Consider the following 12502-nt stretch of genomic DNA (forward strand, 5'->3'; position numbering starts at 1 on the left):
TTCACGTAGTTAAGATTGGACAAATAGTACAACCTAGGTATACATGTGAAAGAATGACTCACTGAGTATAAACATAAGAGAAAGATATAAGAAATTTGTGAAATATTGTCAAACCGAGTGTTTAATATATAAAGTTAAGTTCCTAAAATAAATAATTTTCATAAACCATCGATCATGCGACCAACCATAGTCTAGCCAACCCTTAATTTTTACTTTATTTTTTACCAAAAAATGTAAATTAGAAAAAGTAATATTAGGATGCTACCGCTATTTATTTATTTATTTATTAAGGTGCTACCTTAATAACCTTACACAAATTTCAAAGTTCTTCCCTTGGGTCCACGACCCTTCCCCACCGGTCCTTTTTTTTTTCGGCTATCTACTCCATTCCATATCATTTGAGGGCATACTTGTATTTTCTTCTCACTTAGATCCCAATAATTGATGCATATATTCCACCCAAAACAAAGTTAGAAAGTATCGTGTGATTATCTATTTTCTTTCTGAAAATCAAAATTTATTGTTATATCTTTTGACACAAAAGAATACAAGAAAGTCATAAAATATCAACATCACAAGTTATATTTAATAACCTGATCATATTTTCAGCCTTCATAGAAATAACAAACTTACAAAATAATTTTACGAATGGTTTTGATTTTTAGAAATTTCTTTTTAAATTACAAATAATTATGTTATTTTACAAAAAAAAAAAATAGTTTTAAGATTTTTTTTTTATGATAAGAGACCTTTTAGAAACAATTTCACAATTCATAAAATATGTACTACGAAATTCATTGTCATTTTATTAAACGAAGAATACGTTTGATTTTCTTATAAGATATCCTTTTCACAATTATTTTGTTTGTAATTATTTGTATTATATATTTTGTACAAGTATTAGATAAACAAAGACAAAAGCTAGGGTCAAACCAATGATGACAACGATTATTATAGTATAACCAATATTTTGTTCCTATAAACTCCCTTTGATTAAATTAATATCCTAACATCCTTGACCTATGAATTGGAGCCCACATTATTTTTTACTAAAATAACTTCCCATTGTGCTAGTTTAACTACATGTTTACAATTTGTATGAATAATTAATTATTTATTTAAAAAGAAAAATTAAAGCAACACCTAAGGCATATGCTAGAATTAGGCTCATTTCCCAATTAAATGCCAAAAAAGCTTTTTCATATTTAATTAAAAGCATAAATACTCCATTTGAATACCTGTTGGTTTCTCATGAGTCATGACCCCTGCCGCTTTCTTCTTTTCCTTTTCCACTGTTTTGTTGATTCTTATTTGAGTAAATTACAAAATTGGTCCCTGTTTTATTTTAAACATTTCAATTTAAGTCTATAGATTTGGTTTTTGTGTTATCCAAAAATGCAGTTTTAGTCATTGTGGTATCTTAAAATATACAGATTGAGTGTTTTATATTTTAGATTTTGAGTCATTTATATTTTAGATGACAGTTGATTCGAATAATTAAATCTGTACGGAAGTTTTAATTTAAAAGTAAACTTACAAATAAAAACATCAGACTTAAATTACACATTTTGGGATACTATAGGGATGAATTTTGTAATTTACTCTTCTTATTTTAAAAAATATATATATTTAATTAAAATAATGAAAAAAACATGTGAAAGAATCTTTATTAATCCTGAAGAACCAAACATACCAGTAAATTTAGGATTCCTCTGGGTCCAGAGAACCAAAATTAGAACATGAAGGAAGCCAGATCAGATGAACATCAACAAAAGAGAATCTTATAAAAATTGGGAAGAAAATTAGCAAAATTAAAGTAAGAGTTTATAATTAATTTGTTTTTGTTTTCTTGTATTTGTTTGCTTGTTATTACTGTCTATTTTAGCTTTTCGTTCACAAGATGATGAGATAATCATGTTCCCAGCTATTGCAACAACATATATGCTCTCATTTTCTAGAGAGAGAAAGCGAAAGGGATTGATGAATACAGGCCATTTCTTCTCTCTCTCTTTCTCTCTCTATCTCTCTCATCGATTCCAGTTCTGTAGTTAAAAACCCAACTGGCTTTTTCTTCAAATTTCTCTCATGATGATGATGGGTCTGTGAGTGTGTGTGTAAATATAGTTTGTTCTCGATGTTTCTTTCGGATTTCATGAGATAAACAGAGCTTCATATATGAATATTACATAGCCACATATTCTCTTCTTCTCATTTCTTTTTGTCTTATTGTTATGATTTGTACCTTTCTAAGCTTGTTCTTGCATTTCACACAGAGAAGCTTGTGATCTGTCATGATCCCTTTCCCTTTCTTCTTTTACTTTCGGGTTTCACAGGTTCGAGGTACTGTAACAAAGACAGTTACGATAACGAAAGAGACGGAATCATCAATCATGGTGTATTTTTTTTTGTAATTCTCCTTCAAATACACGTTTCCATTACTGAAATCTGAGCTGGGTTTTGGTATTTGATGAGTTTTCCTGTTGTTCCTCTTCAATTCTCGAAGCTATTTCTCACGATATGCAAGTGGGTTTTGTTTATAATGTATTTGAATCGCAAATTTTCTGGAATAAAGGGTAGATTGTTGACGAATTCCAAGATGAGGGAATGTAATGGTGGATGGAAATGGAAAAAGCTGCTTCTTTTTGTGTGGATTTTCGTTTTTGCCACTGGGTTTGTTTGGTTCTTGTTTGGTGGTGTTTCGAGTGAAAAAAGATTGAAGATTTCAGGGAAATGTGAAGATAATAATTCTTCGGTTTTGATTCAACAATTCAATGTCAGCAAAGATCATCTTTATGAACTGGCTTCCTCTTTCTTTGAGTCAAATCAGGTTTTGCTATCAAACCTTTTTTTCTTTTACTGTTCATTTATACAGCTTTTGGTACTTTATAAAGTATTTAGCATCTAGAGTACATGATAACTCGAGTAATATTGCTGAATTTTGGGTTAAAAGTTAAAAGATTTAAGTGTTAATCATGTTATTCATGGGTTGTGTAACTGTTTTATTGATTAAGATGCATACACAATGCTTTGGTTTCTTGATCATCATTCCCATTTGGTCAATCATATGATGCAATTTATATACATGCTCACAAAAATGATAAAAATCTATGGTTCATTTAATAAATTGAGTAACTTTTTGACATTTTAATAAAAAAACCCCACTTACTTCGTAATAGTAATTTGGGAAATTACTTTTTACCAATAAAATGACTGCAAATTTTATTTTATTTCTTTTGCAAAATGACATCGTCAATTCTCTTGGCAATATAATTGCGGACTATGATAAAGCAATTTTGGAAATGGCTGTTAATTCCATTATAAAATTCATGGTCATTTTGGAAAAGGTTAAAAAGGTGGTCAATTTGTTAAAATCTGACAACCCGTTTTGTATTTTCGGTTCTTTTTGTGATTATCTTTTTTTTTTTTGGATTAGTAAATGCAAATTTAAGAGCAACTAATATGTGATTTTCAAGAATCTTTTCAAGATTCTTTAGTGATGTAAAGAATTCTTGTTGTTAACTTTCAGATAACTTCGTTGAAATGCACCAAACAATTAGAACATGAAACAGTAATCACATGTGCTCTTGAAGTGCCAAAATTAAAAAACCATGAACATGAAGAGCATCATTCACCTAATGTGGAATATGAAGAATCAAGTGATGAATACATTGAAGAGGTAAATCTAACATAAGCTTAATTTGGACCAAAATGAATGTTGTTTTTGAAGTATTTGATTTGTTATATTCCTATTGTTTTCAGAATATAGTGCAAACAATGGTACCTCAAAACTTTCTAAGAGAAAATTTCAATGGTATTTGCCTTTGTGCCATTTTTATAATGGCACTAAGCTACCAGAATCGTGGATTCCGGACAATATTATGGAAGATTCGGAATCGGAATCGGAAAGTGCATGAGAAGAAAGATAAAGTAGAGGGATCCTCAAGGGGAGCTGGAAAATGGATGAAAAAGCTACTTGTTCTATACATCATAGCTGGAATCGCTGCTTCAATTTGGTTATTTTGGTACTTAAATTCAGGAATTAGTTTTAGAAGAAAAGAAACCCTAGCAAACATGTGTGATGAAAGGGCAAGAATGTTGCAAGATCAATTCAATGTGAGCATGAATCATGTTCATGCATTGGCTATTCTGGTTTCCACTTTTTACCATGGGAAAGAACCTCCTGCTATCGATCAAGTAATCTTTTTTTCTCATAATCTTGATATTAATCCAAGAGTAAATTACAAGAATGGTTCCTAAGTTCCATACGTTTTTGCAATCTTTGGATCTAAACTTTTACTTTTGTAATTTTGGTCCTAATTGCACACATTCCTTTCAATTTTGGGACCTTTTTCAGATGGTGTTAAATTTCCCTCGTTAAGCTTGTGTATGTGTGATGCACCCGAGGGTAGTTTCATCATTTCCTTCGTGTGCAATGCACATGCACAAGTTTAATGAGTGAAATTTAACACCGTCTAATAACGGTCCAAAATTGAAAGGAATGTATGCAATTAGGACCAAAATTGCAAAACTAAAAGTTTAGGCCCCAAGATTGCAAAAACGTATGGAACTTAGGGACCATTTATATAATTTACTCTAAATTTAACTATAATAATGAAATTTCATACCTTTTCACAGAAAACTTTTGGCGAATATACTGAAAGAACATCGTTTGAAAGACCACTTACCAGTGGTGTTGCGTATGCTTTGAGAGTGCGTGATTTTGAGAGAGAAAGTTTTGAGAAAAAACATGGATGGACGATAAAGAAAATGGAAACTGAAGATCAGACATTATCACAAGATTGCGACCCTGAAAAATTGGATCCTTCACCTATTCAAGATGAATATGCCCCTGTTATTTTGTCTCAAGAAACCGTTGCACATATTGTCTCTATTGATATGATGTCTGGAAAGGTATTACAAAATGAACAAATTACCAAAAAACCATTATATTTCCGGCAATTTTGTGGTCTTCATTGCAATAATTGAAACTTTAAAATCTTTTTTATCCTTATTTAGGAAGATCGTGAGAATATTTTGAGAGCAAGGGCATCTGGAAAAGGGGTTTTGACATCTCCTTTCAAGCTATTGAAATCGAACCATTTAGGCGTTGTTCTTACATTTGCTGTTTACAACACTCACATTCCTCAAGATGCGACACCTGAGCAACGAATTAATGCAACCGTGGGGTATTTAGGAGCATCATATGATGTCCCATCATTAGTTGAAAAGCTTCTACATCAACTAGCTAGCAAACAAACCATTGTTGTCAATGTTTATGACATCACAAATGTTTCTTCAGCCATTAACATGTATGGACCTAAACAGATCGACACCGGGTTGTTGCATATTAGTGGTCTTGACTTTGGTGATCCTGCTCGAAAGCATGAAATGCGTTGCAGGTTATTAATATTTCTCGAATCTTTTTAGATTTCCATTTTGCAACTTTCAACAAAAAAAAAAAACCAAAATTCCATAGTTAAGATGTAGATAGTCGTACCTCTACCTGAGGGTAAAGAGAGACTGCTTCTGTAGATGACTTCTCCAACATAGGAAATGTGGGCCCACAATGGTGAATAGAAATAGAAAGGGGGAGGCGAATAAAACAGAAAACAGATACTAGCAATAAAGCTGAAAGTAAAAAAGATACAAAAATAAGAAGGTAAATATTGTGGGAAAAGCACAATTGTGCTTTTTCGTATACTTACCTTCTTACTCTTGTCTTGTTTTTTACTTTCAACTTTATTGTTAGTATCTGCTTTCTGTTTTATCCGCCTCCACCTTTCTATTTTTATTCACCGTTGTGGGCCCACATTTCCTATGCAGGAGAAGTCAAGCAGTCTCTCTTTACCTTCACGTAGAGGTACAACTATCTACATCTTATCTCCCCTTACCCCATTCCTATGTGATTGAGGTTTTATTGTTATTGATAAAAGCAAAAAAAAACTATGACCTATATTGCTCCATGACCCTGATTTTAAGTCTCTAAACCCTCTTCTTTTGCAACTAAAAAAAAGTGGTTTTTATTTTATTTATTTATTTATTTGAAATATAAAAAAGGGTTTTTGTGTGTTTACAGGTTCAAGCACAGGCCCTCACCACCATGGACAGCCATAGCAGCATCAATTGGAGCGCTTATAATTGTTTTTCTTCTTGGCCATATCTTCTACGCAGCCATAAACAGAATTGATACAGTCGAACGTGACTACAACGACATGTTAGAGCTTAAATTCCGCGCTGAAGCTGCCGACGTGGCAAAATCCCAGGTAGGTTTGCGAGATTTTTCAAATTTCTCATTAAATTTGTTAAATTATTGTTTTGTTAATGCGTATTCTCCTCCTTTTTTGTAGTTTCTTGCAACGGTTTCGCATGAAATCAGGACTCCTATGAATGGGGTTTTGGGGATGCTGCAGATGTTAATGGACACGAATTTGAACGCGAAGCAATTGGATTTTGCACAAACTGCTCACGAGAGTGGAAAAGATTTAATAAAGTTGATTAATGAAGTTTTAGATCAGGCGAAAATTGAATCTGGAAGACTTGAGCTTGAATCTGTCCCATTTGATCTTCGCACCATTCTTGATAACATTTTATCGTTGTTTTCAACCAAATCCCAAGAAAAGGGTATCGAGGTAATTTCTTATATAGTTTTTTTTTGTATGCAGTAATCGAAAAGTGATTGGAATGGAGTATTAGTATGGAATGAAATTTATTTTTCCAATTGTACATAAACAAATAACACATTAATGATTCATTTCATCTCTTCAAACCAACTAAACATAATTACATAACCCATTCCATTACCTTTCTCATTCCATTCCATTTCATTCCAATTCCATTCCACCATTTATCTAACAAGAAGAAACTTTGTTCTTGTGAATAAAAAGTTGGCAGTTTATGTTTCCGATCAACTTCCCGAAGTTGTTGTTGGAGATCCCGGACGTTTCAGACAAATAATCACAAATCTTGTTTCAAATTCACTTAAAGTTAGTCCTCTACCCTTCTTACACCTCTCATTAAAATTCACCATTTTTTTTTTCTCTTCAACTAATTTTCATCTTTTTATTATAGTTCACACACGACAGAGGACACATATTTGTATCAGTCCACCTAGCCGATGAAGCCAATCACCCACATGACACAAAAGATTCACTACTTAAAAAGACTTTGACTTTTGTTGACTCATCAAATCACAATGTCCACAACACTCTAAGTGGGCTTCCGGTTGTTGACAGGAGAAAAAGTTGGGAACTTTTTGAGAACTTAAGTGAAAAACATCCAATAAATCAATCCGAAAAGATCAAGATTTTAGTAACTGTTGAAGATACGGGTGTTGGAATCCCAAAAGATGCACAAAGTCGAATTTTTATGCCATTCATGCAAGCCGATAGTTCAACTTCAAGAACTTATGGTGGAACTGGAATTGGATTGAGCATAAGTAAGAGATTAGTGGGATTAATGGAAGGTGAAATTGGTTTTGTTAGTGAGCCCGGAATTGGAAGTGCTTTTTCATTTACAACGGTTTTTATGAAGAAGGAAACAAGTTCTTTAGACACGGTTTTGCAACAATATTATCCAACAATATCCGAATTCAAGACACTAAAAGCATTGGTGATTGATCAGAAAAGTATAAGAGCTGAAGTTACAAGATACCATCTTCAAAGAATGGGAATCTTTGTGGAAATAGCATCTAGTTTAGATTCTTCACAATCTTACATATCAAGGTACATTTCTTTTATAATGTGGAAATATCATCTAAGTTTATAAAGTGATTCCATTCTATTATAACAAACAGACACTAACTAACAATTCTTGATCTCACTTATCTTTGCAGTGATTCACCTCATCTTGACATGATTCTCATAGACGAAGAAGTTTGTGACAAGAACACGAGTCTTGAAGAGGTCAAAGTCAAACCAATTGGAATGAAACCAAAAGTGTTTCTTTTGGTCAAATCTATAAACCCTATTAGACATAATGACCTCAAATTAGCTAATTTGGTGTGTGATGTTCTTGTGAAGCCTCTTAGATTTAGTGTCTTGATTTCTTGTTTTCAAGAAACTCTTATATCAAAAGATAACACACAAGTGGCAAGAAGAAAACCGAAAACACTTGGGACTTTGCTACGTGACAAGAAAATCTTGGTGGTTGATGATAATGTTGTGAATAGAAGAGTTGCAGAAGGTGCTTTGAAGAAATATGGAGCTATTGTCACATGTGTGGAAAGTGGGAAGGCTGCTTTAGAAATGCTTAGACCACCTCATTGTTTTGATGCATGCTTTATGGATCTTCAAATGCCAGAAATGGATGGGTGAGCAATATTTTTACTTTTTTTTGTCGCCTTATATTTTCCTCCTTTGTTATGCTTTTAACTTTTTCTTTCCGGAACTTTCAGCTTTATTGCTTGTATCTGCTTTTTTTTTTCTTTAGTGGCACATTCTTTACTTCAAAATTGTAGGCCCATTTACTTTCAGCTTTATTGCTTGTATCTGTTTTCTTTTCTTTTCTTTAGTCTTCATCATGGGCCTTTCTACTTTCAGCTTTACTGCTTGTATCTTTTTTTTTTCTTCTTTAGTCATACACCATGCTTATTCTTCATCGTGGGCCCCTTTACATTTAGGCTTTCAGCTTTATTGCTTGTATCTGAGTTTTTTCTTGTCTTACACCTTGCTTGTAATCAATTTCGAAACGCAAGAGTAGATCCTATAGAAATACCACTTCCTCATGAATTTATCTTGAATCGGGATCTTTTGGCTCAACTTTTCTTCATTGTTATCAATGGCCTACATTTTGCTTCCCCTTTACCCCATTCTTATGGGACTTAGTTTTTTGTTGTTGTTTAAGAGGGCTTTTTGAATCTTGACTTGTTAAAAAGAGATATGTAATTGACTAATTGCATCTTTAATTTTGTTAGGTTTGAAGCTACAAGACAAATCCGTGGTTTGGAGAACAAGGTTAATGAAAAGATTGAATCTGGTGAAGTACCTATTGATATGTTCTCAAATGTGGCACATTGGCATACACCTATTTTAGCCATGACTGCTGACGTCATCCAAGCAACAGATGAAGAATGTAAGAAATGTGGGATGGATGGCTACGTATCAAAACCATTTGAGGAAGAACAACTGTATACAGCTGCAGCTTGCTTCTTTGAATCTGGTTGAGTGGCTAAAAAAATTACGAAAAAAACCTTGAAACATGACGTTTTACATTGAGGTATGGATCCAATTGAGGGTTCCCAGATGAACAATTGTCTGAAACAATTTGGGCATTTTGGAGAAGACGACGTCTTTAAACTCTTTCCATTTAGGATCGTATTTCACCAAGCTTCCTCCTCTGTATTCCAGCAAGATCTCTCCGTTCTTCAAAACGCATAAAACCCTAACCATCCTCCGTGATAAACCAGGTCTCCCTATCTGGTAATGGTTCTCATGATTCGGGACCCTTGCAGGATAAACTCCATGGATGACGAATTCCTTCATCCAAGATTCCTGGGAATCGTATTCCTTCATGACCCAGATCTCCAATTTCCCATACCCACATGAAATCACCGCCGCTAGACACCCTCGTATGACGGCCAAGTGAAAGTTGCTCCGGATGACTGTAACATGGGTAGGTTTCGTCACTACTTTGAACTGTTCGTCTTTTAGGTCAAAAGAGATGATCGCTCGACCTAAAACTCCGGCGACTCTACCAGGTCGGCTCAGCCAATGGATTCTCCCGTTCACTACAGGAACTTCCGCCGCTTGTCTGTCAAGCTGGTAAGGCACTTTCCCGAGCGATCTCCATGGATTTTTGTTTGTTTCTTTGGAAATAGTGAGAATTTGAACCTCCGATTTCGGGTAATTCCTGTTGTTTCGGATGACCCGACGTTTCCCCGGCCTGTTTCTGTAGTACACAATCTTCACAACCTTGTACTCGTTTGTAATTGGGTGAAATCCGAATCCGAACATCACCTCCTGTTCCTGAAACTGCTTAGATTTCGGAAGCTCCAGATAATCCCGGGAAAACGGGTTGAAAACGTAAACGGGTTCACCATAAAGCGAATCAGACAAGCATAACAAGCCATTACATGAACCCACGACGTTGAATTCAGGCATCGAGCTACAAAAAGGTGTGGAAATCTTTCTTACGATCTTGTCTTCGTCGTCTTCATCATCTTCATCTTCGTCGCCGCCACCACCGGAGGATAACTCGACGAAAGAGAGTTGGTTACGGATAGGGTAATCGCAGTGGAACAGCAGCGTCGGGTCGTTTTCCGCCACCGCAGCGTGGTGAAGCCGGGAAAGTTCAGGGTCGACTGACAGCAGTTTCCATGAACGGCAAACCAACCGGAACTGAATCAGGGATGAAATCGGCAGCTTGGCGAGTATGTCGAGGAGTACATCCCTGGGTAAATTCTCCAATCCGAAACCCTCGCCATGGTTTCTGTCATCATCTTCATCTAAAAGTTTTAACTTCTTCTTTCTGGGTTCGATTTGGAAAGACGAATTCTGGATTTGGAAAGATGAATCCATGAGAAAAGATTGAAGAAATGGTGTAGAAGTAGAAGGAGGAGGCAAAAGCATATTCTTGCTATATAGGGTGGGGGTTGAAGTTTGGGAATGGATCATGCCATAAATTGAGTTTGGTGGGTCCCACCATTGAATAATAATTTGGGGGGCATATGTCAAAAAGTCCATCTTTTTTCCTTTATAAACGGGTGTTTAGAAATAAAAATAAATAAATAATGAGGATATGGTGATGAGAAAAAACTAAATGAGTGTTGTATTTGTTTAAATATACATGTATTTGTATTTGTTAATTAATTATTACATAAAAGAATGCTACTAATTATATCGGTTTTAGTGCCTATTATTACTTATTTTATTAGACAGTATTATAGCTTTAGCATTATAATTCTATTTTTTATATTTATTTTCTTTTCACACTATAAAAAAAAGTAGAAAAAGGAATCTCGAGCATGCCGATCGTTATATATAGGTTCGTCTTTCCACAAACTCTAGGCATAGTAGGATACAACTTCAGGTCACATTTGATGCAATCTGAATTTGTAAAGTCGTTTTCTAATACCACTGACATATATATTTCTTTAGTTGGTTTTTACGAGACGATGGAACTAAAATACATTTTTTTTTTTCGATTGGTAGCAATTTATATGTCTAAGGTTGAACGGAATGGTATGTGGGGAGGTGTGCGGGAAGCGTCTTGCATGCGGGAACACCGCACCGACCGCGAAGCGCGGGAAAGGGGGTGGGGTCACTCTTCATGCTATTCTTTCGTTATTTTTTTTTTCTTTTTTTGCTTCAAACGGCTGTCATCTTGAGAATATTCATCTCGACAAAAAATTATTGACATATATAGCCGTTAATGTGTGTGTGTGTATATATATATATATATATATATATATTCCTTTTATTAAACTATAAATACCACAACATCCAACCATTTTTTAATCCATATCTTATAATTCTTTCCAAAAAATATTAATTAAAATGTCATCATCTTCATCATACGATTCGACGGCTCTAGAGGATGCAAAATATTAGCAATCGGGGCAAGGTCATATAAAGTGAAAAGGTTACAACACGTAATGTATGTATGTATCATATTGCATAATATGATTCTTAAAGACGAAGGAAGAACGATATGTCGGTACAACGAAAATGAAGTTTTGCCAAATGTCGAAGGAGTAGTCGTTGGTACACAAGAGTATATGGTGAATATAATAGAAGTATACAATCGCGACATTCATCACGCTCTTCGTGCTGATTTGCTGGAGCACATTTATAGGGCTCATATTCAACCCCCGATAGAGTTTTCTCACAATGATTTTTCGACGAATCAGACAATGATTCTGATATGTTCTTCGAGGGCGAAGATTCTGATGACGAGAGTGACGTTCGGGAGAATGATGAAGACGATGAGGTTGATGACGAGGACGATGATTCCGAGTGACGCATTTTGGTTTTTTTTTTCTTAAATTAGGATATTAAATATGTTTTCTATGTTGTGGGTTGTTTGATTTTTTGTTTGCGTTTTTTTTCTACTTATTTAAATATTAGGTATAATGTAATTTTTAGTTTAATTAATGAAATGTTTTTTATTTTTAATTAAAATTTATGTTTAGTATTAATTTAAAAATTATAAATCATAAAAAAAATTATTTAAAAAAATAAAAAAAAAATAGTGAGGGAAGCTCTACCCACCCATTCCTTGGGTTTTAGGTGAGGGAAAAGAAAGTGAAGGAAATGGTGGTATAGCCCACAAAAAGTAAGCGAAGCTTTCCACCCACTCCCTCCAGTCTAACAAATAGTTCAATAGACCGGGGAAAACCCAAAAAGTTAAAAGAGAGGAAGTACCGAAGTATTGTCCTTGTCTCATTTTAGTCTTTTTTTTTCCTAATAATCATTGTGACCGGTTTACCATTTAGGCAATGTATCACAACGATGGGTGGCAACAAACTGACATATGTCGGTCTTGAGCATGCTCAAATAACGTGTCA

At 34.4% G+C, this 12502-nt stretch overlaps 2 protein-coding genes across 4 annotated transcripts; one reads left to right on the top strand and one right to left on the bottom strand.

Annotated features, from left to right (window-relative positions):
- The first annotated feature begins 1738 nt into the window (after positions 1 to 1738).
- Positions 1739 to 9161, top strand: LOC111892754 (histidine kinase 2). Of its 3 annotated transcripts, none has more exons than XM_042896242.2 (12): positions 1739 to 1816; positions 2573 to 2827; positions 3527 to 3676; positions 3760 to 4194; positions 4636 to 4911; positions 5017 to 5399; positions 6077 to 6263; positions 6348 to 6629; positions 6885 to 6983; positions 7069 to 7721; positions 7832 to 8308; positions 8912 to 9161. In XM_042896242.2, the coding sequence occupies exons 2-12, from the start codon at positions 2597 to 2599 to the stop codon at positions 9159 to 9161; spliced, it is 3423 nt and encodes a 1140-aa protein (XP_042752176.1). In that variant the 5' UTR covers positions 1739 to 1816; positions 2573 to 2596. The 3 variants fall into 3 exon arrangements, with proteins under 3 accessions (XP_042752176.1, XP_042752175.1, XP_023744577.1); XM_042896241.2 differs by having other exon boundaries at positions 1751 to 1816; positions 2334 to 2827; XM_023888809.3 differs by lacking the exon at positions 1739 to 1816 and having other exon boundaries at positions 1867 to 2827.
- On the bottom strand, positions 9097 to 10793 carry LOC111892755 (F-box protein At3g07870). Its single transcript, XM_023888810.3, has one exon. The coding sequence runs from the start codon at positions 10677 to 10679 to the stop codon at positions 9204 to 9206; it is 1476 nt and encodes a 491-aa protein (XP_023744578.1). The 5' UTR covers positions 10680 to 10793; the 3' UTR covers positions 9097 to 9203.
- Between the last annotated feature and the right edge of the window lie 1709 nt (positions 10794 to 12502).

The sequence above is a fragment of the Lactuca sativa genome, chromosome 7 (genome assembly GCF_002870075.4).
Source record: "Lactuca sativa cultivar Salinas chromosome 7, Lsat_Salinas_v11, whole genome shotgun sequence".
Classification (NCBI taxonomy): Eukaryota; Viridiplantae; Streptophyta; class Magnoliopsida; order Asterales; family Asteraceae; genus Lactuca; species Lactuca sativa.

Excerpts from the sequence above, each read along its gene's own strand:
- LOC111892754 (XM_042896241.2), top strand. The coding sequence starts at position 2,468 with ATGAGTTTTCCTGTTGTTCCTCTTCAATTCTCGAAGCTATTTCTCACG. Across the intron at positions 6,630-6,884 it reads CCCAAGAAAAGGGTATCGAG|TTGGCAGTTTATGTTTCCGA; the intron begins GTAATTTCTTAT and ends GTGAATAAAAAG. Across the intron at positions 6,984-7,068 it reads TTGTTTCAAATTCACTTAAA|TTCACACACGACAGAGGACA; the intron begins GTTAGTCCTCTA and ends TTTTTATTATAG.
- LOC111892755 (XM_023888810.3), bottom strand. The coding sequence starts at position 10,679 with ATGGACTTTTTGACATATGCCCCCCAAATTATTATTCAATGGTGGGAC.